Source organism: Bidens hawaiensis, unplaced genomic scaffold (assembly GCF_021521415.1).
Source record: "Bidens hawaiensis isolate Kalapana, Puna unplaced genomic scaffold, B.hawaiensis_p1.1 tig00008041_1, whole genome shotgun sequence".
Taxonomy (NCBI): Eukaryota; Viridiplantae; Streptophyta; class Magnoliopsida; order Asterales; family Asteraceae; genus Bidens; species Bidens hawaiensis.
Genome location: NW_027491565.1, coordinates 868,263 through 892,490, shown reverse-complemented (window position 1 = coordinate 892,490; position 24,228 = coordinate 868,263). Strand labels below are relative to the sequence as shown.

The window sequence follows — 24,228 nt, the reverse complement described above, 5'->3', positions numbered from 1 at the left end:
CTAGTTTGTAATTAATAAAACAATTTAAGATGATGTTCTTGTAATAAATAAAAAATAGATTTTCTACACATTCCACATTTCTAACTAGTCTATAAGTTTACCTACATAACCCGTTCAATATTACTTATAACCTTAATTAGCATGTCCACACGAAAACATATTATAAGTTATTAACGGTTTCACAAACGATGTCTCTATTGAGCTCATGTTTTCAAAATCCCTTCTCCTTTATTTTGAGTTTATTGTGTCATCTCAGAAAATATATGTAAACAAATGTATCATGTAAAAGTGATAACTGATATAACTTATAAAAACAATTCACACTCATGTCCCCTTAACCCAAATACACCCACTAACCTGAAGCTCATTCATGCACTATGATAAGAATTGGTATTTAATAGGATGTTCATCGGTTCGGATTTAGGTTTCTTTGCTTTGAAGATTATTCAGTCAAATCTAAAAACCAAACCAAATTCAAAGTTGGCAAAATGTAATTTGGGTTCCTTAGTTCCAGTTTGATTAAAATGGGATTGGATTTGGCTAAATGGAACCGTGTTAAAATATCATTTGAATTCCGTGATTTTAACTGAATTGATTTCCTTGGAACCGAGAATTAATTACCTAGTTCGGTTCAATTTAAAACCACACTGAAAACCTAATACATAATTCGATGCAGTTTTAAATGGTTCGGTTCAATTTAAAACCACACTAAAAAACCGAATACATAATTCGATGCAGTTTTAAATGGTTTAGTTCAATTTAATTGAATTAAAACCAAACATTTAATATTTATCATAAAAATATATGTTAAGTTAGGTTTATATAATGTATAACTTTTTTCAAAAAAGAAGTACGAATTATACTCATTGTGTTTTACTATTATAAATAAATTAAACAAAGAATAATGAAAATAAAAATAAAATCTAGTGTATATGGATATCTCCAATGACAGAATGCCATGTAAGCAACAAGGATCAAACTCTATCCTACTTCAAACTTTGCATGGCCCTTAACCAAACTCTTTTATGTGGCTTCTGCTTTTTAATATCTTTCAAAACTCACATTTTTTTTGTAACTCACAAATCCAACTTCTTTGAAGATCAACAATGGCAACTGCTGTCGTGTCTTCACTTCCTCAATTCACTGGTTTAAAAGCCACATCATCATCACTTTCCCCAGTTCAAAACATGGTTAGTTGATTTTAATTAATTTATTGTTTTTTAATCATTTTATTGGCTTAATTATTATATTATAACCAGAGGATGTGAGCAACTAGACTAGTAGGTGCCTAGGTGGTGGTGACACACAAAGTTGGTGGGTATTTTTTTTACCCCTATGTAGACCGTTTTAAGTAAACAAGTTTTATAATAAACTAGTGTTGTTTCTCAGCGCGTTGCGCCGAGCAGGTCTGTAAAACACGGGTAGTAGTGAAACACAAGCGTTGATACGGTAAGTCGACGTGAATTCGGTCGGTTGCAGTTATACGTGCTTTATTGTATCGGAATTGAGACAAAAATAAAACAAAAAACTTGTAAAAATTGGGGTGGACCAGTGGTGTGGTGTCGGTGGGTAAAACTTGATCATTTGTAAAACCCAACCGTCATCAATCCCGGGCATTGAGGTGGTTGAGTATACGCAAATTTAGTCGTTTTCGTCATGTTAGTTATGGTACCAGAACTAAAAAACAAAAATCAGCATTTGGTTGTTTCCATTACGGTACTGGAACTAAAACAAAGCGCAGTGAGTCCACGCGAATTCGGTCGGTTTCCATCACGTTTGGTGCGGTACTATAACTAAAACAAAATAATGAAAAGGAACAAAACCAAAATTCACATTTGGTAAATTTTCGTTACGTTCTTTACGGCCGAAATTAAAAAAACAAAAAATAAAAATGACTACCAATAAGGTTCCGCAAAGTCGCCGAAGGGACTTTGTGGCGCCAAACTCTTTAATTATATTATATAACAATTAATAATACCTGTATTGATCCGTTGTATAATTTGAGTGTATCCAAATTGCCTCGTTGTATAGTTTCACTAAACCTAACGTGACTTGTTTTATAATTTGAGTAGACCTAAATTGACTTGTTGTATACGTGTGACAACCTTTCAGGTGGCTTTGCGACCAATGAAACTGAAGGGAAAGGGAAAGGGAGCTTTAGGTGTTCGATGTGATTTCATTGGTTCATCAACAAATTTGGTAAATTAAATAAAGATTTTTTTTGTATAAATAATTAACGGTTTTTAAATTCAAAATTAATACTTAAAGATTTTAAATGAGTTGTTTGGATAGATAATGGTGACATCAACCACCTTGATGTTGTTCGCTGGGCGGTTTGGTTTGGCACCATCAGCAAATAGGAAGGCGACCGCAGGGCTAAAGCTTGAGGTTAGGGACTCCGGGCTTCAAACTGGCGACCCAGCTGGGTTCACTCTTGCCGATACATTGGCTTGTGGAACCGTTGGTCACATTATTGGTGTTGGTGTTGTTTTGGGCCTTAAAAACATTGGCGCCATCTAAGCTAGCTTGTTGTTTGAAAACATAGTATCATGTTAATAACATTGTTATTATTGTTTGCCCTTTGAATTGATGTTTTCGAGTTTAAAATACATAAACAAGAGTATTGTCGGGTCGGGTTAGATGTGGTAAGCTACTAAGCTAAGTCGTTTTGCTTAAATTATTTATTTTAACCAACAAAATCATTCTTAGCCTGAGTCGAAAGGACTATTTTACCATATCTAGTTCGCCTGCTTTACCATATTTATCTGGGCCAAAGAGGTTGTATTCAAATTGTGAATGGTTGTAGTTTGGTTGTGAACAAGGTAAACATTTTGATTGTTAACCTGGTTATTTATAGCCCAATCTGAACGCAATATAAATGTTAAATGGGTTAGATGAGTTGATACGTTTAGACTCAACCAAAATACCGGGTTCTTGTGTAGCCCAAATAACCTATTGGACACTGTAACACGTCAAAACGTCCTTTTTAATTTTAACTTGTTTTACTTAACACATATTATGCATCTTTGAACCTTTTTTACTTAGATGTCAGTTAAATTAACTTTGTTACTTTTTCCTTTTACCATTGGCATTCATTGTGACTATCATTAGCATCAAATGTCAATTAAATTAACTTTGTTACTTTTTCCTTTTACCATTGGCATTCATTGTGACTATCATTAGCATCAGTAATCATAATAATTTATTACTACTGCTACTACTATTATTATTATAGAGACACATGGTAACAGACAAAAACTTATTTTCTACAAAACACATGAACCCATCAAGACACGACATGTGTACTTCGGTGGGTGGTACATTCATTTGTGCCAAAATTACGCATAAATATCAATTAACTACTCACAAAGTTAACTAATGACGCACAAATTGTGCAACCCAAATAACTTAGTACGCACAATAATTACATAAAACAGACAAATGATTGTGCAAGGCATATGATAATGGCGCAAGTTATGCTTATAATTACACACTCTATACGCACAATACATCGGCGTTCTAAAAGAGGTTAATTTTTAAATAAAAAAATATAATTTGTATTAAAGAGAAAAACATGTTTAATTTTATAGTATAACTAGCTTTTGAAGAGATTTATTACACGAGATTTGTTAAATAATAAAAATAAATGAGGTCCGATATTTGAAAGAAATGAACAAAATTAAAGGTAAAAGAAAAATAAAATAAATAGTACAAATAAAATAATAAGAAGTTTAGAATCTCAAGTTTACAAATACGAAAAAATCTCTACATACACAACATTTGTCATAATTGTTTTGACTCATTACCCATTGATAGTTATGATAAATGAGATGAAAGATTAGAGAATTATAAGATAAATTATAACTCATTTGTCAAAATTGTTTTGACCCATGGATATATAAGATAAATAAGATGAAAAATTAGAGAATTATTATAACCCATTTTTCAAAATTATTTTGATCAATGACCCGTTGATAGCTTGGATGAATGAGGTGAGATATTAATGAGTTAGAAATTAGAAAGAAAATTATAATTCATTGTCAAAATGGTTTTTCCCCATAACCCATGGATATATAGGATAAATGAGAAGAGAGATTAAACAAAAAATGAATGTAAGATTGCCACATTATCCTTATTATTTTCTTTTACTAATATAGTTAGATTTGTATTAAAAAAATATTAATAAAGTATGTAAAAGTTATCTGCATTAACAAAATGATGAAAACTAGGGAAAAAATCGAGAAATGTGTTTTCTTTTATTACTCATGGTACCCAAAGGGTACAAACAGAGCTCAAAAGGCACAAATGAACTCAAATGGCACAAATAGAGCATAAAAGGCATAAACGAGCCCAAAAGGCATAAACGAGCCCAAAAGGCACAAAGGATCTCAAAGGGCATAAACAGAGCCCAAAAGGCACAAACGGTGCCCAAAAGGCATAAACGGTGCCCAAAAGGCACAAACGATGTTTAAAAGAAACAAACAGAGCCCAAAATGCACAAACTGAGACCAAAAGGCACAAAGGAGCTCAAAAGGCACAAACTGAGTCCAAAGGCAAGTTTTCAGTTGCAAAAAAAAAAAATAAATAAATATACTAAAGTTGCGTAATTGGCCAAATCTCAGGTATACAAATGACATTTAATTCAATGTTAAAAGCAGTGAGAAATTAAAAAAAAACAAAAAAACCATTAAATCATGCACTTTTTCTATATCAAGGGGCGTATCTTATTACAAAAACAAATAAAATATCTATTTATTAATAGCTCAAATTGGAAAGGAGTACGTTTAACACCGTCAACAAGTTAAGTGACGTTGCATGTACTCAAATTTAAGAAAATGCATCTTACTGTCATAGCTTGCCAAATCATGGCGTGATTGCTTCTTGAATATCATGACAAATCTATTTTGGATTTTCAAATTTACATTAAAACCTTCTAAGGCTGCCCATTGCGGGGCTTGAAAACTGGACACTAAGAGTGATGTGGAGGGGCTTTATACAGCGTGCGCAAAATTGTATCGATGGGGCGAGGGGGGGGGGGATTTTACCAGGTGTTATTGGCACAATCTTCACACATGGTGTGGCCCAAGTTTAAAGGGGATGTGGTTTTAAGGAGCTTTAAACCACAACGGTGCTTTAAGGTTAAAGTCGCCACTACTATGTGGTAGTGATGTGACATTTTAAGATGAGCTTTAAAGCCCCTCCACAGCACAACCTAATAATAAGATATTTGAATACGACACTTTCTATGACACGAAACTACATGTATATTCTGAACTTATTAACCTAATTTTTTTTATCGATTACAACAATTGCATAACTAATTTTGATTCCACCTTTATATTTCCATTCATCAGTTAATATTTTACTAAATGAGTACCTTAATCAATTTTCTCTTTATGCCTGTGCATTCTAAATTAAAGACACCAATCATTCGTGGATACAAATAAAAACCACACGAATGATATCTATATACGAACATCTGTGATCATTTATGAATATCGATTTGACATCCATGGATCACTATCTCCTTTAGTAGCTATAACGATAATTAATGAATACGAAAGTCCATATAACATATATGGATCACTATGTATATTTTTTTTTATTTTTTTTTGTCATCTATAGTATTTGTGTTGTGCCCTAACTTCTTGAATTAATCACTATGCCTTTTATACCTATTCAAAAGTTTCAAAATATATAAAACTCTACAATAATATAATAATTATAAAAATATAAATACAAGTTTTAACTTCAACTCTACATTAGTAACCAATGAGGTTGGTGTCATATTACTAAAAACAAAACTTTTAAAACACTTTATGGGGTTAGGAAGTCTTCATGTTTTTTTTTAAGTGGTACTGTATTAAATAGGCAACAAGCAAAAGCAATCATAAAAAACAAACTGAATACAAAAGTGTGAAATTATAGTCATTATATCAAACCCTACACCAATCTTCTCAATTAACGCAAAAAATTTTAGCTCGTGCACCCACCCAAAGAAAACTCAACATATTTATTTCCTCCATTAACGTGTTCGAGCTTGTATTGACCCCATCAAAAAATCTTTTTGTTCCTTGCCATCCAAAGACTCCAAAGACTGACCCGGCAAATCACTTGTATTATCTTGCTTTTTGTACGGCCTTGGCGATAATGATTTTGTAACTCTATTACATCTAATACTGAGAAAGCAAAAAAATAAGGAAGCTTCCACTATCTTAAAATGATTTGTCAAACGGAATAAGCCATAGAGGCCCATCATCTATCAATTAAGTCTCTATGTGACATAAATTAAATTTTGTATTTTTATTTTTTTTAAAAACCCTCAAAAGTAGAGATGGGCAAATAAACCGGTTAACCAAACCGAAACCGAACCGGTTTGAAACCGATTATATAGAAACCGGTTTGGAACCGATTGAAACCGTAGGTTTGGAAACGGTTTGTAATTTTATCTACAAAAACCTGTTAACCGAACCAAAATCGGTCAAAGCCAGGCAAAAACCAGCCAAAACCCGAATCGAAACCGATCAAAAATCAAACCGAAACCGATCGTCACTGTTCAGAAACCGGTTTCAACCCAAACTGAAACCAATCATAAACCGGTTTTGACTTTTATTGACCAACCCGAACCGGTTTGTGCACCTCTACTCAAAAGTAGTTAATAAAATGAGTAAATGACAAGTGGTTATAAAACTGGGCTTGTTTTAACGAATTAGAGGGTGAAAGTGAACCCACAAAACGTCGTCGTATACAGCTCCGAATAATCAGGTTTTCTCCAATAAATAAATAAATAAATCCAGCAACAGAGAGACAAAGGGGGGTTTTAGGGTTCCAAATTATTATTATTCTACACAGAGGAAGAAGAAGATGAGTACGTACAATTACGTAGTTACAGCTCATAAGCCTACCAATGTCACTCATTCATGTGTCGGCAATTTCACCGGTCCTCAAGAGCTCAATCTCATTATCGCGTAAGTATTCATCCATTCCAATTTCTCATTTCGATTTTGATTTACGAGAATTAGTGTTTTTTGTTTCGATTTGGATTATATGGAGGAATTTGAGCTGTTAGTTTCGAAATTTGATGTTAATTTTGGGGAAAGTTTATTAATTTAACGAAAAATGTGTAATTGGTGTTGATTTAGGTTAGGAGTTATGTTAGATGGTTAATTTGGTTGTTGATTAGTGAGTAGGATAGAATTGTGGCGGTTTTGTGTGTTTTTTAATTGAGAAAAGGATATTTTGGATCAGTTTTGTTTACCTTGCATCTGTGTTTCAGGAAATGTACTCGGATCGAGATTCATTTGCTTACGGCTCACGGATTGCAGGTGAGTTTGCTCTCATATGAGTTTTGTTTATTAAATAGTTTTTGTTTGGGTTAATACTACTTTTTAGATATGAATTGTCATGTATGCGTTTTAGCTATATAACACTTTGATTCAGAAATTTATAATATCTAAGCTTAAACCTAACTGATTGGCAACTTAAACCAGCCAAGGTTGAGTTTTGGTCCTCTTTTTATTTTAGTTGTTTATATGAAAATTCGGGATAATATATGTTTTTGTAAGGGAAGAAATGATCATTTTTCTTTAAATTTAGTTAAAACGTTTTCCGACAAATGTTATTATACAAACAAAATAGTAGTTTGTCGTTGATAAAAGTTTGATTATCTTGTTTATTTTGTATAGAAATTTCCCAGAATGGGGAGAATAAAAAACCATATGGCTGAATTGCATGTCTTTATAGAACAAAATAGGCAAGATGGTTGGAATCGGAGTGATGAAAGATACTATTTTTATTTCAAGAATTTTGTGTTGGATTACATGCATTGATTAACTTTGATACGGGAAGTAAATTATGACACTGTTCATATCCTTAACACATGTGTTAGCATATGACATAATCCAATATTTTTAAATCAAAATCTTGTACCGTATCTAATTGCAAATTTGCTTTTACGCAGCCTTTGTTGGACGTGCCGATATACGGAAGAATCGCAACCCTAGAACTTTTCCGTTCCCATGTGAGTAAATTATTTTGTGCTTTTCATAGAAAGAACTTATGATATGATTTTTGGTTTATTCATGTTTTGTTGTTCTTGTATGATTTTGCTTTATTGAAGGGTGAAACACAAGACCTTCTATTTATTGCAACCGAAAGATACAAGTTTTGTGTCCTTCAATGGGATGCCGATGCAAAGGAAGTTATTACAAGGTTTGGTCATATAGCAGAACTAAACTAGGCTTTTCAACAACATTTTTGTATTTCTTTTTTACAAATTGTTTTTCTTATTTGTGTAGAGCTATGGGTGATGTCTCGGATCGCATAGGCAGACCTACCGATAATGGCCAGGTACATAACAAGATCCATGGATGGCAATATGCTGTTTTATCGCAAAAATGAGCCAAATTCAATATTTTTCCTTATATGTTTGACCTTTGCAGATTGGCATTATTGACCCTGACTGCAGACTCATTGGACTTCATTTATATGATGGGTTGTTTAAGGTAGTTGTTCTTAATGTAACTCTTTCGTTATTAATGTAAATTTTTTCAACTTCTGATGTTATTTAACTTTCAAGTTTCAATTCACTTCTTTGGTATGTTTATGTCATTGGAATACTCACATTTTGTTTCTATTCAGGTCATTCCATTTGATAACAAAGGACAACTCAAAGAAGCATTTAACATCAGGTATGTGTTACTTTTGGTCACTATATTTGCTTATGTTTCTTCCACGGAGTTTACTTTTATTTTAGAAACACAAAAGTTATGTGCCTTTTGTTTTATATCTATGAATATATCTCAGGACTTCTATGATTCCCTTTGGGATAAGCATACTTTGTCAAGGTGATGGTAATTGACCTGTTGTTCTCTTTCTGTATGGATTTCAGGCTAGAAGAACTTCAAGTGTTGGACATCAAGTTTCTATATGGTTGTTCAAAGCCTACAATCGTTGTTCTTTATCAGGTTCGGTCTCTTTACAAGGATTTTGTTTCTTTATCAGGCTGAATGCTATCTAATGACAATCAAAAATCTTTTTAATGATGAATTTATCGTTGCCTGGTTTCAGGACAACAAAGATGCTCGCCATGTAAAAACGTATGAGGTATCATTGAAGGATAAAGACTTTGTTGAAGGTCCATGGTCTCAGAACAATCTTGATAATGGGGCGGAGTTGCTAATACCCGTACCACCACCTTTTGGTGGTGTGTTAATCATAGGGGAAGAGACAATTGTGTATTGTAGTGCTTCTGCTTTTAAAGCAATACCAATTAGACCTGTAAGTCAAGTGTCTTTATTTGTTGTCCCACAATACATTTTATAAAAATTTATTCTTGATTGATGAACGTTGTATTGTTTGATGCTGTAGTCTATTACTAGAGCCTATGGAAGGGTGGATGCGGATGGTTCAAGGTATTTACTTGGTGATCTTAGTGGGCTTCTTCACTTGCTTGTCATAGTGCATGAGAAAGAAAAGTGAGTTATGATTCTACGCTTTGTTACACGGTTTTTGCTTCTTTAAAACCATTTGATGTTCTTGTTATATGATTGTTTTAAAAGACGCTTTCTTTATTGTTTCTAGGGTTACTGGACTCAAAATTGAGCTTCTAGGGGAGACATCTATAGCATCAACTATATCGTATCTTGATAATGCGTTTGTATATGTCGGTTCAAGCTATGGAGATTCCCAGGTACGTAACATTCAGACATATGCATCTGTATTTATATGATGTAATTGAAGTTTTTTTTTCCTTGATTTTCCATTGCAGCTTATTAAGTTAAATCTCCAGCCTGATTCAAAAGGTTCTTATGTGGAGGTACTAGAAAGATATGTCAACTTGGGCCCAATTGTTGACTTTTGTGTGGTTGACTTAGAGAGACAAGGTCAAGGGCAGGTTGTTACTTGCTCAGGAGCATATAAAGATGGTTCCCTTTGCATTGTTAGAAATGGGATTGGGATAAATGAACAGGTATGTGTTGACCTTTTATTGGTGATATTATATACTTTATACGGGTATTAGGGGTGGATGGAGATTATGTTGAAGTATGGTGAAGGATCAACTATGAGAGAGTTCTATGTCAAAAGTAGAGTGTGTATAGAGATTTATGGAGATTTGTTGGAGGTAGATGGAGAATTATGTGAATCATCATTTTTTTATTTTTTAATATAAATTCAATTTATATATCTAAAATAATAATACTAAACATAAAAAACATAAGATTCATTAATTCAAAAAAAAAAATGAATACTGTTTAATTTAAAACATACATTAAAAATAAAATGTTTATTCTTCAACGAATGAATCAAGGATATGCCTGATAAGATTTTCAACTAGATTAAATCGTAGTTGTAAATGGAAATTTGAATCGTGCAACTCCAAAATGTAGGAGTAGGTTTTCGGGTTTGAATTGTATAAAGTTGTAGAGTATGAAGTAGGTTTTTTGGTATAAAAATGAAGGGGTGTGTGACTGTGTGTTTATATGTATTGGTAAAAACACTATTTTTTTTATTATTGTTGTTATTTTTAAATTTAACGGTCATAAGATGGTTGTACAACTGTCAATATCCTCATTATTCATCGGGTTCACATACCCGAAATTGCTTGCCGTTGGCCTTCCCGAAAGGTTGGTGGCGGTGATGCCGATCAACCCGATTGGTACCCGGTGCTGCGCCTCAAATACCTTAAGGTGTGATTATTTAATTTTACATGTCAATTTTCATTGTTAAGGCATTGGTGTAACTACAAGGTATCAAGGGAATGTGGTCACTAAGATCAGCTACAGATGATCTGTATGACACATTTTTGGTTGTTAGTTTCATTAATGAGACTCGGATATTAGCAATGAATGTAGAAGACGAGCTGGAGGAATCTGAGATTGAGGGCTTTTGTTCTCAAGTACAAACTTTATTCTGTCATGATGCTGTGTATAATCAACTTGTCCAGGTATACCTGAGAGCATTTGCAATTCTTTATATCATTTTTATCCAATTATTTTGTTAGCTCGAAGCCATATAACATTATAATTCATGTTTCAGATTACTTCAAGCTCTGTCAGACTCGTGAGTTCAGAATCTAGAGAATTTAACGGTCATAAGATGGTTGTACAACTGTCAACATCCTCATTATTCATCGGGTTCACATACCCGAAATTGCTTGCCGTTGGCCTTCCCGAAAGGTTGGTGGCGGTGATGCCGATCAACCCGATTGGTACCCGGTGCTGCGCCTCAAATACCTTAAGGTGTGATTATTTAATTTTACATGTCAATTTTCATTGTTAAGGCATCGGTGGAACTACAAGGTATCAAGGGAATGTGGTCACTAAGATCAGCTACAGATGATCTGTATGACACATTTTTGGTTGTTAGTTTCATTAATGAGACTCGGATATTAGCAATGAATGTAGAAGACGAGCTGGAGGAATCTGAGATTGAGGGCTTTTGTTCTCAAGTACAAACTTTATTCTGTCATGATGCTGTGTATAATCAACTTGTCCAGGTATACCTGAGAGCATTTGCAATTCTTTATATCATTTTTATCCAATTATTTTGTTAGCTCGAAGCCATATAACATTATAATTCATGTTTCAGATTACTTCAAGCTCTGTCAGACTCGTGAGTTCAGAATCTAGAGAATTAAAAAACGAATGGTTTCCTCGTCCTGGCTTCTCTATTAATGTTGCCACCGCTAATGCTTCTCAAGTAATTAATTTTCATATAAATTTTTAATATAAAGGACATTTAGGGTGACGTCTATTTTTTTGACAAGGTGTAATTTTTGACAGGTTCTGTTGGCTACTAGAGGTGGTAATCTTGTTTACCTTGAAATTGAGGATGGAAAATTAGTTGAAATTAACCATGCTGAACTGAAATATGATATTTCATGCCTTGACATAAACCCAATCGGTGAAAACTCTAACAGAAGCAATCTTGCTGCGGTTGGTATGTGGACTGATATTAGTGTCAAAATATTTTCACTCCCTGACTTAACTCTCAAGACTGAAGATCATCTTGGTGGTGAAATTATTCCCCGTTCGGTTCTTCTTTGTGCGTTTGAAGGGGTACGTTTGTTTATATCTTTTAAAACTTTTGTACTTTTTTTTTAATATTAATATATGAGTTATTTTTCAGATACCGTACTTGTTGTGTGCACTTGGAGATGGCCATCTCTTAAACTATCTACTAGACATGGAAACAGGCGAATTAACAGATAGGAAAAAAGTGTCACTCGGGACCCAACCGATAACACTAAGAACATTTTCATCAAAAAACACTACTCATGTTTTTGCAGCCTCTGATAGACCAATTGTTATTTACAGCAGTAACAAAAAGTTGCTTTACAGTAATGTGAACCTAAAAGAAGTCAGTCACATGTGCCCTTTCAATTCTGCTGCTTTTCCAGACAGTCTTGCAATTGCTAAAGAAGGCGACTTAACAATCGGGACAATTGATGATATTCAGAAGCTTCACATACGTTCAATCCCGCTTGGCGAACACGCAAGGCGAATTTGCCATCAAGAAACGTCTCGTACCTTTGCGATATGTAGTTTAAAGTACAACCAGTCAGGCACAGAGGATTCTGAAATGCATTTCGTTCGGTTGCTGGATGATCAAACCTTTGATGTCAAATCAAGTTATGCGCTTGACCAGTTTGAGTACGGTTGTTCCATACTTAGCTGTTCGTTTTCGGATGATAATAATGCATATTACTGTGTGGGCACAGCTTACGTTATGCCAGAGGAAAATGAACCATCAAAGGTATGATGTTTTATACTTAATAATGTTTTAACAGTTTTATACATATTCTTAGTTTTTACATTTGATGAATGAGTTCAGGGGCGTATTTTGGTTTTTGCGGTTGAAGATAGGAAGCTTCAACTAGTGGCTGAGAAAGAAACTAAGGGTGCGGTTTACTCCTTGAATGCCTTCAATGGTAAACTTCTTGCTGCTATAAATCAAAAAATCCAGCTGTACAAGTGGATGCTTCGTGAAGATGGTACACGTGAATTGCAATCTGAATGTGGGCATCATGGTCACATACTTGCTCTCTATGTACAAACTCGTGGGGATTTCATCGTCGTTGGTGATTTGATGAAATCAATTTCACTCTTGATTTATAAGGTAATTTCAGTTCTTTTATTTAATTTATATGTAATAGGCTAATAGCACTTAGGATGGTAAACATGCCGAGACGAGATAGGTTGGGCTCGCTTGCGAATTTAAACAAGCCGGCTCAGCTTGGTCTTTTTTAACGTACTGAAAAGTGGAGCTCGAGCTTGGCTCATAAATAACTTGAGCCAGCTCGTGGCTCGTCAAGTTGGCTTGTTAAATATTTTATTATTTTTTCTACACATTGATAGTATAAAAGACAACAATATTTTAGCATACACATAATACAAAATTTATAAACTAGAGAATTTATGACATTATATGTATTAATTTGGTTTCCTTTTTTCATTGTTTTAAAGATCTCGAGAGTCGAGACTGATCAAAATATTATAAGTATTATGTTTGTTTCGTTTTCTTCATATTATTTTAAAGATCGAAAGGCAGATGCAAAATATTATGTGTATTATTTTTGTGAACGTTTACAAGAGTTTTTTTCCAAGCCGTTTTTTCGAATTTTACACGAGCCTTTTGAACCATCCTGATTATTTAAAACCTTTGTTTTTGCCACATCAGCATGAGGAAGGTGCTATAGAAGAACGGGCCCGCGACTACAACGCTAACTGGATGTCAGCAGTCGAGATTCTTGACGACGACATCTACCTCGGCGCCGAAAACAACTTCAACCTTTTCACAGTCCGTAAAAACAGCGAAGGCGCCACCGACGAGGAACGTGGGCGTCTGTAGGTGGTTGGTGAATACCACCTCGGAGAATTCGTGAACCGGTTCCGACACGGTTCACTCGTGATGCGATTACCCGATTCTGATATCGGTCAGATCCCCACCGTCATTTTCGGGACAGTCAACGGTGTTATCGGTGTCATTGCTTCACTCCCTCAAGAACAGTACCTTTTCATGGAGAAACTTCAAGCTAATTTGAGAAAGGTTATAAAAGGCGTTGGCGGATTGAGCCACGAGCAATGGAGGTCGTTTTACAACGAGAAGAAAACCGCTGACTCGAGGAACTTCTTGGATGGTGATTTGATCGAGTCGTTTCTTTGATCTTAAAAAGAACCGAATGGAAGAGATCGCAAAAGCTATGAATGTTTCGGTTGAGGAAGTTATGAAGAGGGTAGAAGAATTAACAAGGTTGCATTAAGGTTAGTGTATTTTTTTCTGTTTTCTTGAAAAAGTTTGTGTTGAAACCTTGACATGTTAGACTTTGTACTTCTTTTTTGTTGGGGTATGGTTTGTATTCAAAAATGAAAGTTGTGTGGATGTTAATTTTATCTTGCCTTATACTTCTCTTGGAGTTGTCAAATATATTTTGCAAACAAGCTATTAACGGTCGCGATAACTTGTGTCGCTGGGTCGGGTAACATGTCAAAACGAGTCCGGTTCTCGTTTATCTTTGTGCTTTTTTATAAAAAGATATCGCTAATTATGATTATATAGGTTAATGTTATAATATTAGGTAGGAAAATGCTTAAATACAAACATTTCCTATTATATAAAGTATAATTTTTTTTAAACCATTAGATTAAGAAATCAATAGGTGAGGTATTGAGAATGTCACATCTAGAGGTGCACAAACCGGTTTATAACTTAAAACCGGTTTGGGTTGAAACCAGTTCGGTTTGGTCAACAAAAGTCAAAACCTGTTTATGATCGGTTTCGATTTGGGTTGAAACCGGTTTCTCGACCAAGTTGCGATCGGTTCGGTTCGGGTTTTTTGACCAATTTTTTTCTCGGTTTTGGCCGGTTTCGATTCGGTTAACCAGTTTGAAACCGGTTTTGGGGAGAAAATTACAAACCGGCTTTTATATAATCGGTTTCAAACCGGTTCGGTTTCGATTTGGTTTTCTGGTCGGTTCGATTAACCGGTTTATTTGCCCACCTCTAGTCACATCATTGTTTTTTAAGTGTGAAAATGGTTGGAGAGGGAAAAATGATATAGTCCACCATTGTTGAATTTTTTAAGTTTCTTTAATTTTTTTAAATGTTCATAATTTTTTATGTGAAAATGGTTGGAGATGTCATGTTCAATGTAATAGCATGCGTGTACTTAAAAAAGTTACAATCAATTTTTATACTCGGTCTATTTGATCGGTTAGACAAAAGCATGTACTATTTTATAATCATTTAGTGATTAGTTTAATCCTTTTGACTTATGTATTTGGTGTATGAATTTACTTTTTGAAAGCTTTTACGATTCAATTTTGATTTTTGTTTTTGAATTAATTATGAGCAAGTTGTTGTTAAGGTTGTTCAAATATGATTTTTTGGTTCCTTATTGAAAGTCAAGGACAACAACCCAATCTATATTATTTTTTATTAAATAAATACAAATTATAACTATTGTTTTTATTGTTTTTATTAAAAGTGACTAGAAATATATGATAACTTTATTTAAAAATTAATAATATATTTAATTTAAAAATATTTAAAAAATTAAAAATATATTTATATTCATTAAGATATTTATTTTATATTAAAAACTATTTCTTTTTACAGACTTTGTATTTAATATAATTTATATTAGCGTCTTCATAATAAGAACCGAACAACACTATGTTTTAGATTTTTTAAAAAAAAACTTAGTTATTAAAAGTTATTAGGAAAAAAATTAAAAAGAGGTCCACATAAATATTGACATATAGCCGTGTGATGGTTTGCAAAACTAATTTGATGGGATGAGCGTAGGGATGGCAATAAAATCCGAACCTGATGGGAAAACTCGAAACCCGACATAAATGGGACGGGTAATACCCGATCCATTAGGGTTTGGGACGGGTTTGGAATTAGTTTTGAAATTTTTCGCGGGTTTGGGACGGGTTTGGGACGGGTTTGGGATTTCTAATATACCCGATTACCCGACCCGATTACTCGATAATATAAACCCATTTACCCGATGTACCCGATATAACTTATTATATTATATATATACTATATTCCATATATATTATTTGTCGAAACTTGTTTATGTCAATTATTTGAGACATTTTATGTTAATGTTAACCTTCTTTGTAATCGATTAGTTATATTTTGTCAAAACCCGGTAGAAACCTAGCGGGTTTTGAGCCGGGTATACCCCACAGGTAGCTTATTAAAACCCGATAAGAAACCCGAAACCCGATGGGAAAACCTAAAACCCGACGGGTAATTACCCGATTAAAACCCGACGGGTTTGAGACGGGTTTGGGACGGACTTTCATAACCGGGTATGGGTTTGGGAATACCTAAACCCGACCCATTACCTTCCCTAGATGAGCGGTTTGTTCAGTTTCTTTTAATTTTTTATTTTCTCATACAGGGAAACAAACCATGAGTAGTTTACTAATGTGACTATGTGAGTGGTCGTATATGGTGAGATTATCTTTGTAGCTTTTAAAAAGTACATGACTACATGCTATGAGCCTATTTCAAATATCATAGGTTTATTTATTTAAAGAAGTTGAAGAGGTAGGTCCCAGCAGAGCCCAGTTGGACCCGCAAGACTCACCTTGAAGAGGGACGTCTGCGCAGAAACCAACTGGATCCGCAGGACCAACCATGCTCAGAGACGTGACGTCCTTACGCGCAGTACGCAAGCTGGTCCCGCAGGAAATGCCTCCCGATGGTGAAGGACTCCGCCTGTCCCCGCAGCCTCGGATACAAGCCATCAGGGAAGGCCACCCGCGCAGCAAGGCTACACGCACAAGGCACTTAGCTCTCAATCACTCAGTGTCACCTGAAGGAATGAGCGAAGCCGGGAACAATCCCGCACAAGGGCGGGAGGGGGAATACTCCCGCCCAAATAAGCCAGTCCGTACGATACGGGAAGATCTTCTGTACTGTACCTGACGAGGTATGGGAAAAAGATCTGACTAAAGATACGACAGCTTATTGACAACAGTATGGCGAGCAGCATGCTCCTGCACTGTATGTCACTATTAGCCGCTGCCTACTCACCAACTACTGCCATACCACGTGCGTAGCCGCCAGTTGGTGGAAAAGGAATAGTATACAGCAGGCCTGGTCGCTATCAGCCGCTACCTACCCACCAACTACCAGCAGGACACGTGCGTAGGCTACTGTTGGTGGAACAGGAACACTGTTGCAGCCGGCCATACCTCCTTGGAAACCTACCTTCGGCTATAAATACCACAAATGGTATGACCATCTGATCTTATCATATTATCATCTTGTATCATCATATATACCTGATATCTGCTCTAGCAATCTCTTAATATACTTTTATATTTAAAGAGCAATCTAGTCTGATTCTCACGCCGGAGGGTGGTCATAAGGAGGAACCCCCCCTTCTCAGTGACGAGCTCACGGTGTCTGTTTTGCAGGTTATCAGAAGAACCATCTTCCAAGGGTCTAACCCCTCGTGGGAAACATCTATCTAACCCCCAGGTTACCAGTAATCTGTCCGGGGTCCGGTTAGTGTTTCTTCAGAAGTGTTATTATAAGTTTTATTTATTAAAATGGTGTTAATATAAAAAGACATTCATCGGATAGGTACATGCTATGAGCCTGGCGAAATGACTATGTTAATTGTTATATTTATCTCCTAAAAAAAACCTAACTTTAGTTGTGAAATAAGACTACCTAAATTTAAAAAAATAAATGTTGTCATTTAACAAGATAAGTAGTTTCAGAATAAAAATTAAATCATTATTATATGAATTAGAATCCGACTTTAGCTAATTAATCTACTTAAGAATGTCAATTTCCCATCATGTATAGTAGGATTTTACACTCTGTTTCTGAGTTCACCTAACGAGAGAAAAGAAAAGGAAAAAAAAATTATTTTCATTTGTTTTCTATTTTATCTTTCATTTGTTTTCTTATTTCTTTTCAAATTGAAAAGAAAAAATTTGCTTTCAACTTGCTATTTGTTTCTCCTTGTTTTCCTTCAATTTGTTTTCTTTTCATCACTTTAATGAAACTCAGGAACACTACTTTTTACCATTTTCTTTGTTTTCTTTCCTTCGAAAAAAAACATCTTGAACACAATATTTTTTTCTTTTCTTCCATTTTATTTCTTTTCCATCATTAAATGAACTCGGGAAGTATCATCGGCAAACCGAACTATTGATCTGTCTAATATCTCTTTGTATAATATCCCAATTCCCAAAGCACTACATGCCCATGTCTGATTTCTTCTCTACATCATAACATTCATTTCATCAACATCATATACGCTGTGAAAGAAATAAACAAATGTGGTTGTCACTAATATAACTATTCAAAATTAATCATGGTTACTATAAATAAATAATCTTGTCAGGTAGTAGGCTTCTTATGAATTTTAACCGTTCACCAATAATAATAAAAAGATTGACCAAGGATGACAATTTTCTGACAATGTAAGTATGTAACACAACTCGAAAATCACCATACTTTAGATTGCGAATATTATAAGTTACTAATGAATGTTATGAACATCAATTTGAAAGAAACTACAAAATGAATATAGAAAAAAAAAACAGATAAAAGAGCTCAGAAGGGCCTATTTTTTCCTTTATGAAATAGAGGTTATAATTATGAACCCAATCATCACTAAGGCTTAACATCATAGCTCAAATGCACCCGCCGGGAATCGAACCCGGGTCTGTACCGTGGCAGTGTACTATTCTTGCGTTTTGGTTATTCCGAATATATAGCTTCCTAAATTCTTATTAACTTATTATGGTTGCTCATAATCTCATATTATACTTAATACTTTTAATAATTTAAATTATTTTCATAACGTTAAGCTAAGTTTTTTAATTGCCCATCGTCATGTCTGCAGATTATTAATAATAGCTTTTATATCCCCAAAATTAAAATTGGTGAGAGTTCAAACACTGGAAGTGTCGTTTAAAAAAGTATGCATTAGTAGTTTTATCATTAATGCATAGTACAGTGGATGTGTAAAAAGTAAATTTTAATCTAATTTTATTTGATATGCAGCCCTTTAATGTAATTATCAATACTTTTATAATTATGTGAAACTAAGAGTGGTCCTTGAAGCAACTGGTAAAGTTGTTGTTTTGTGACCTTTAGGTCATGGGTTCAAGCCGTGGGAAACAACCTTATGCACAAAAAATATAGGATAAGGTTGCGTATATTAAATCACAAGGCCAATGCAAGAGCTAATCCAAGAACCAAGTGCGCCTCTTATATTCACATGAGATTATTGAAATTTCAGTTTCATAGTTTAAATATAGAAAGGTCGTAAAGTGTAAACGTTGGATCATTTTATCAACGTATATCGCCAGGTTTGTTGCCTATGTTCTCTCTCACTGCACCAATCTAATAGAAGTGTTTCAAACTACAAACAATTTGCATGAGGATATAACAATACACCGGCTTCCTAGAGAACTTGTTTATTTCCAAAACCTCATAGATCGTTTCTCATTACTTTCTAAGGACACGAGTTAAAACGCTCCGCCGCCTCATATGAAAACTTTGAGGTATGCCTCACATGTGAGGTTTCTTGAGCTCTATCTTGCTGGTTTTGTGGTCCAATTCACCCAATGATAGTTTTTGAGGTATGATTCACATGTGAGGTTTCTTTGGTCTTGTGGTCCATTTTTCCACCATCAAATGTTTTTGCGGTGTGCCTCATATGTGAGGTTTCTTAGCGGTGGATATCATTGGGGTCGGTTTGTTTCTGTATTTTCCTTGTTTTTGTTTCTAGCCTTTCGTCGGGATTCATTTATATGAGAGGTTGCTTGTTTAAAAAAATTGATTAAAAAAACTAACTATATTTTCATGACATGTATAAAAATTTTGAATCAAGTCTTTAAATAATTTTATAATGCAAGCAAAAAAAGAAAGAAAACAAAAATGAGCTCAGAAGGGCCTATTTTTTTCTTCAATAACTGAGGTTACTATAATGGACCCAAACCATCATTAAGGCTTTGCATCACAGCTCAACTGCACCAGCCGGAAATCGAACCCGGGTCTGTACCGTGGCAGGGTACTTTTCTACCACTAGACCACTGGTGCTTCTTGTTCTGGTTATTATTTCTATAGTATTTATCTAACTCTGGTTTATTTTGTTATTTTTTTGTTTTATGTACGCTATCAAATGTGATACAAAGGTTAAAATTCAAGTTATATACAATTGATATCTGAATTGGAAATAGGGTAAAATCCTTGATATTTTTGTAGTTAACTCATATAATAATTTGTTAAGTATCAATTAAATCCTTTTAATATGAATTAATATTGTCTCGTTTCCCTTTATGACTCTATGTTTTTTTCTCGTGTTGTAAATATTTTTTTAATTATTTTAACTTGATCTCATTTCTCTCCATATTTTTTCTTCTTTCTTAGAAGGCGTTTACAAATAATATGTTGAATCAATAATAAGAACAATGATATCAAGTATTTTGAATAATGATTATTGTATGTTTCAGGGATACAATCCATTTCCATGATCTCGTCTTCTCAGGGGTGTTCAATATCCGATTACAATATCATTAAAAGAAAAGTGAGATTATACCAACTTCAAAACCAGTCCAGTTTCTTGGTTTGTTTTTAATTCAACTGATTTAGTTTTTTTTGTTTTTAAGAAATTCAATTTGATTAACCCGAGGAAAGCGATTTCATATATGTTGGTATATTGATTTTCCAACTTTTAAATAGTACATGCATATAACTCATTACTACATCAAGGAAGCCAAAACATGAACCGATAAATACCTTAGATATAGTCTTGCTTAATATTGGTTTTTCCTGTTTGAAATCAAGACTAAATCAAATTCGAATTCGGTTTTCATTTCGATTTTGACCATTGTTTATTTAATGCTCTCTTTCTGCAGCTTTGAATAAAATGCATTGTTAGTTAATTACATTATGACTTCAACGCTACAATATCTTTATCATGATGGCGTTGTAAAATAATCCAACGTAAAACATACAATACTGATTTTATATAATTATGTTGTCCGGAAAATTGACAATATATTTTAATAAGACGAATTCGTAAGTAATTTGTCCACAACTTGTTGTTATTGTGTCTTAATTGTTTTTTATATAATATGATGCTTCATATTTGACTACATAAAATATTAGAATCATCGAATCAAAACAACTAAAGTAACCAACCAACCATATTTAAGCATATTTAATGATGGAGATAATATATAGATATTAAACAAGTTATCGTATTAGATTACAAAATGATGTAGACCTAAATCATTTATACGTGGGTTTGACAAAAAAAATAAATAAATTATTTTTGCCTTTGAATCGGTGAATAACAAGTGTCGAACCCGATTCCAAACTTTCATAAAATAAACTTTAGGCTATTTATTTCCCAACTGAAATTGCCCATTTTAGTTATGTTTTAACACGAATTCGATTGTCAATTTCAATATGATCTAGTTCCGATTATTTCCTAGATTTTTAGTGAGGGCTTGAATTCGGTTCTTTCTATTGACAGATGTATTAAAGTAATTTTCGGGTTAGGGTTCGGTTGCCAACTTGCCATTACTCAGTTTGATCACTCTAGTAAGTTAGTGTCGGGTCGGTTGCTGATTTCCTGCTCAACTACTAGACTGCTCCAATGATGTGTGAGGTTCAATTGAATCTCATATAACTATAATATTTAAGAAGGTTATTTAATCTAAAGGAAATCAGACGAACAACAACATGCATTATATTATGATCAAACAATATTAGCCATTAGTGAAATTATCTCTTTTATTAATGTTTAGGTATTTTAAATTTTTCATATTAAGTGAGTGAAAAAATAATATAGAAACAATTATAAAAGATGGTTAGTTCAAATTGTTGAGGTGAGACACCTAAAGACTTCAATTTAATACAATGATGTTTTTGGTTCAAGTCTCATTTATGACAAAATAATAATAATAATAATAATAATAATAATAATAATAATAATAAAATAGAGGGTTCCAAGTTAGGCATGAGGTTTTCTCACGTGTGGGGGATTTCTTCCCGATGAAGAAACAAAGATGATCGAGTGAGCCGCTAAACAACATGTCAAGAAAAAGAATACCTATTGACGACTTTCAGCTTTCAAGTTAATATCAATTAACATGTAACTTAAAAATCTATACTATATATTAGTTTAGTTTAAAAACTAGTCTATCTAAATCACTCGGTTAGTTTATAAATTTTATAAGTAAAGTTTGAGAAGAAATAAAGTTACTGATGGGTGGAATAGAATGGAGGAACATGAGAGTTCCTCGTTTTAAATAACTTGTAAGTTGTAACGGGTGTTAGTTTCTCGTGGTGTTGTTAGTGTGGTTGTAATTTCTTAAGGTCGGCATCTTGCTTTTCTCACTTGGTAATATATTCTAGCCGTTTAAAAAAATAAAAGTAAAAGTTGAAATAAAGTTACCATAATTAAACAATAATAAAAATTTTGTTACTATTATTTATTGGTCGGTACACAGTCTATGATTTCTTTCAAAATCTAGACAGTATATCTGTCAATAATACAGCCCATCAATCCATCACTACAACATTCATCCCTCAAATTAGTCAAATCACCATTGACATGGGTCACGTATTGAACAAAATACTACCAAGTATCCATGGGCAAAGGGTAGTGTGAGTCACGGGAGACCCCGACCTCTTTGTTTTTGTTCGTTGTATTGTAAATTTATCTGTTTTTTGCTTTAAATTTTTTATATATAGTGTAAATTTACTCGTTTTCGACCAAAAAATTTGAACCCCGCCACCTTCATTTATGATTTAAAAAAATCATTCCGAGTCTGCTCCGACATTCTCGTCCAAGCTTCGGCGCTACTGGTATCGATATTCAACACTTTGATCATTTTATATTTGATTGCATAACCCATGACGTAGTTGATCCATCTCTTGTGAAAGTTATACACTGTATGACAACATTATAAATATAGTAATGCAACTTGGTATATTCTATTTTGACACTTATCCAGAATTGCTTTTAAATTATTAGATTATGTGTAGTGGAGGGGTTATAAATTGGGGTGTTTTGCGTCATGTGACGCCCAACCAGCAAATGATGGATTTTTGTTTTTGGAGTGTAATGGTGTTGTAACCCCCCACCCACACATATATAATAATAATATAAACACACAGACATCGCAGGGCGAGACCCCCCACTCCCCCCCCCACACACAATTCGCCCAGGGGGCGGTGTTCGCGCCCCAAATCGACGGATTTCACCTGGATTTGCCGCCCACTACAGGTGGCCTTAGCAGTAATTAATTACACGTTCATGAATTACAAACTAAGTTTGAAATCGATAATTAATGGCGTGCCGGTCAAAAAAAAATCTATCACTATATGGCGTGCTTGTTATGTAATCTACCTACATGGTTATAGCTAGTTAATGGAACTACTTATGATTAATATGATTTCATTGTCGTTAAATACAAAATTAATGATATTATGTATCGATGAAATAATTACCGTATTCAACTGTGAGAGATGGGGATATTGTGTGGGGAATTGTGAATCTAAACAAATCAAGGAACATTTATTTTTTTGTTGTGAATCTAAACAAGAAAATATTATTAATGTGACAAGTTGAATAAGGCGCAACTAGTAAGGTTGTACATTTGGAATAAAAGTGTTGCAAAAATCGCGGCCAATCGTCGTCAATTATTGCTAGTCACTACTTCACCGATTTGTGCCGATTAATACCATTTGTCCAAAATTGGTCAAAATTGAAAATTTTACATATAGATTTGGAATATATATGTATTTTTGAAAATTTACATATAAATTCAAATCTGATTCATTCCGATTTATCGCTAGTTCCCATCCTACTGTTCGACTAGCGTCTAATTATTTCCATAATACTGAAGAATAGTGTACCAGGTCTTCTTGAAATTTGTCTTATCATCACAACCGTCTGATTTATGTCGCTACTTGGATTCACATTGTTCAACAATTTTCATTTTCACACTTGTTAATGTGTAAACCATTTAATAATTCAACTATTTAGTCATCAAAATCAAATTGAGTTAAAAATAACAAATCTAACATATAATGTCAAAAAGTCTAGAAGCAAGGCGGTTATCAAGTCAGTCACGTCAATAATAAATAGGTGACAATCGCGTCTCCATTATTTTCGGGTGACAGACTTAAATGTTTAACGTGCCACATACTTTAATAATATTATTA

The 24,228-nt window shown here is 33.9% G+C and overlaps 1 protein-coding gene, 2 non-coding genes and 1 pseudogene across 4 annotated transcripts; 2 read left to right on the top strand and 2 right to left on the bottom strand.

Annotated features, from left to right (window-relative positions):
* The first annotated feature begins 1,034 nt into the window (after nt 1-1,034).
* LOC143636710 (photosystem I reaction center subunit psaK, chloroplastic-like) lies at nt 1,035-2,586 on the top strand. The gene is made up of 3 exons (XM_077104235.1): nt 1,035-1,190; nt 2,113-2,199; nt 2,293-2,586. The coding sequence occupies exons 1-3, from the start codon at nt 1,107-1,109 to the stop codon at nt 2,518-2,520; spliced, it is 399 nt and encodes a 132-aa protein (XP_076960350.1). The 5' UTR covers nt 1,035-1,106; the 3' UTR covers nt 2,521-2,586.
* Nucleotides 2,587-6,836: 4,250 nt separating this feature from the next.
* LOC143636758 (DNA damage-binding protein 1-like) lies at nt 6,837-14,318 on the top strand (annotated as a pseudogene). Its single transcript, XR_013154303.1, has 18 exons — nt 6,837-6,968; nt 7,277-7,325; nt 7,961-8,020; nt 8,120-8,211; nt 8,298-8,349; nt 8,442-8,504; nt 8,641-8,690; nt 8,891-8,966; nt 9,070-9,279; nt 9,370-9,476; nt 9,583-9,691; nt 9,770-9,970; nt 11,282-11,497; nt 11,590-11,700; nt 11,784-12,059; nt 12,130-12,756; nt 12,835-13,119; nt 13,681-14,318. The product of XR_013154303.1 is annotated as a DNA damage-binding protein 1-like (transcript).
* A 4,272-nt stretch (nt 14,319-18,590) lies between these two features.
* LOC143636761 (small nucleolar RNA snoR114) lies at nt 18,591-18,676 on the bottom strand. The gene has a single exon (XR_013154305.1). It is a non-coding gene; the product is annotated as a small nucleolar RNA snoR114 (small nucleolar RNA).
* A 1,252-nt stretch (nt 18,677-19,928) lies between these two features.
* Nucleotides 19,929-20,014, bottom strand: LOC143636760 (small nucleolar RNA snoR114). The gene has a single exon (XR_013154304.1). It is a non-coding gene; the product is annotated as a small nucleolar RNA snoR114 (small nucleolar RNA).
* Between the last annotated feature and the right edge of the window lie 4,214 nt (nt 20,015-24,228).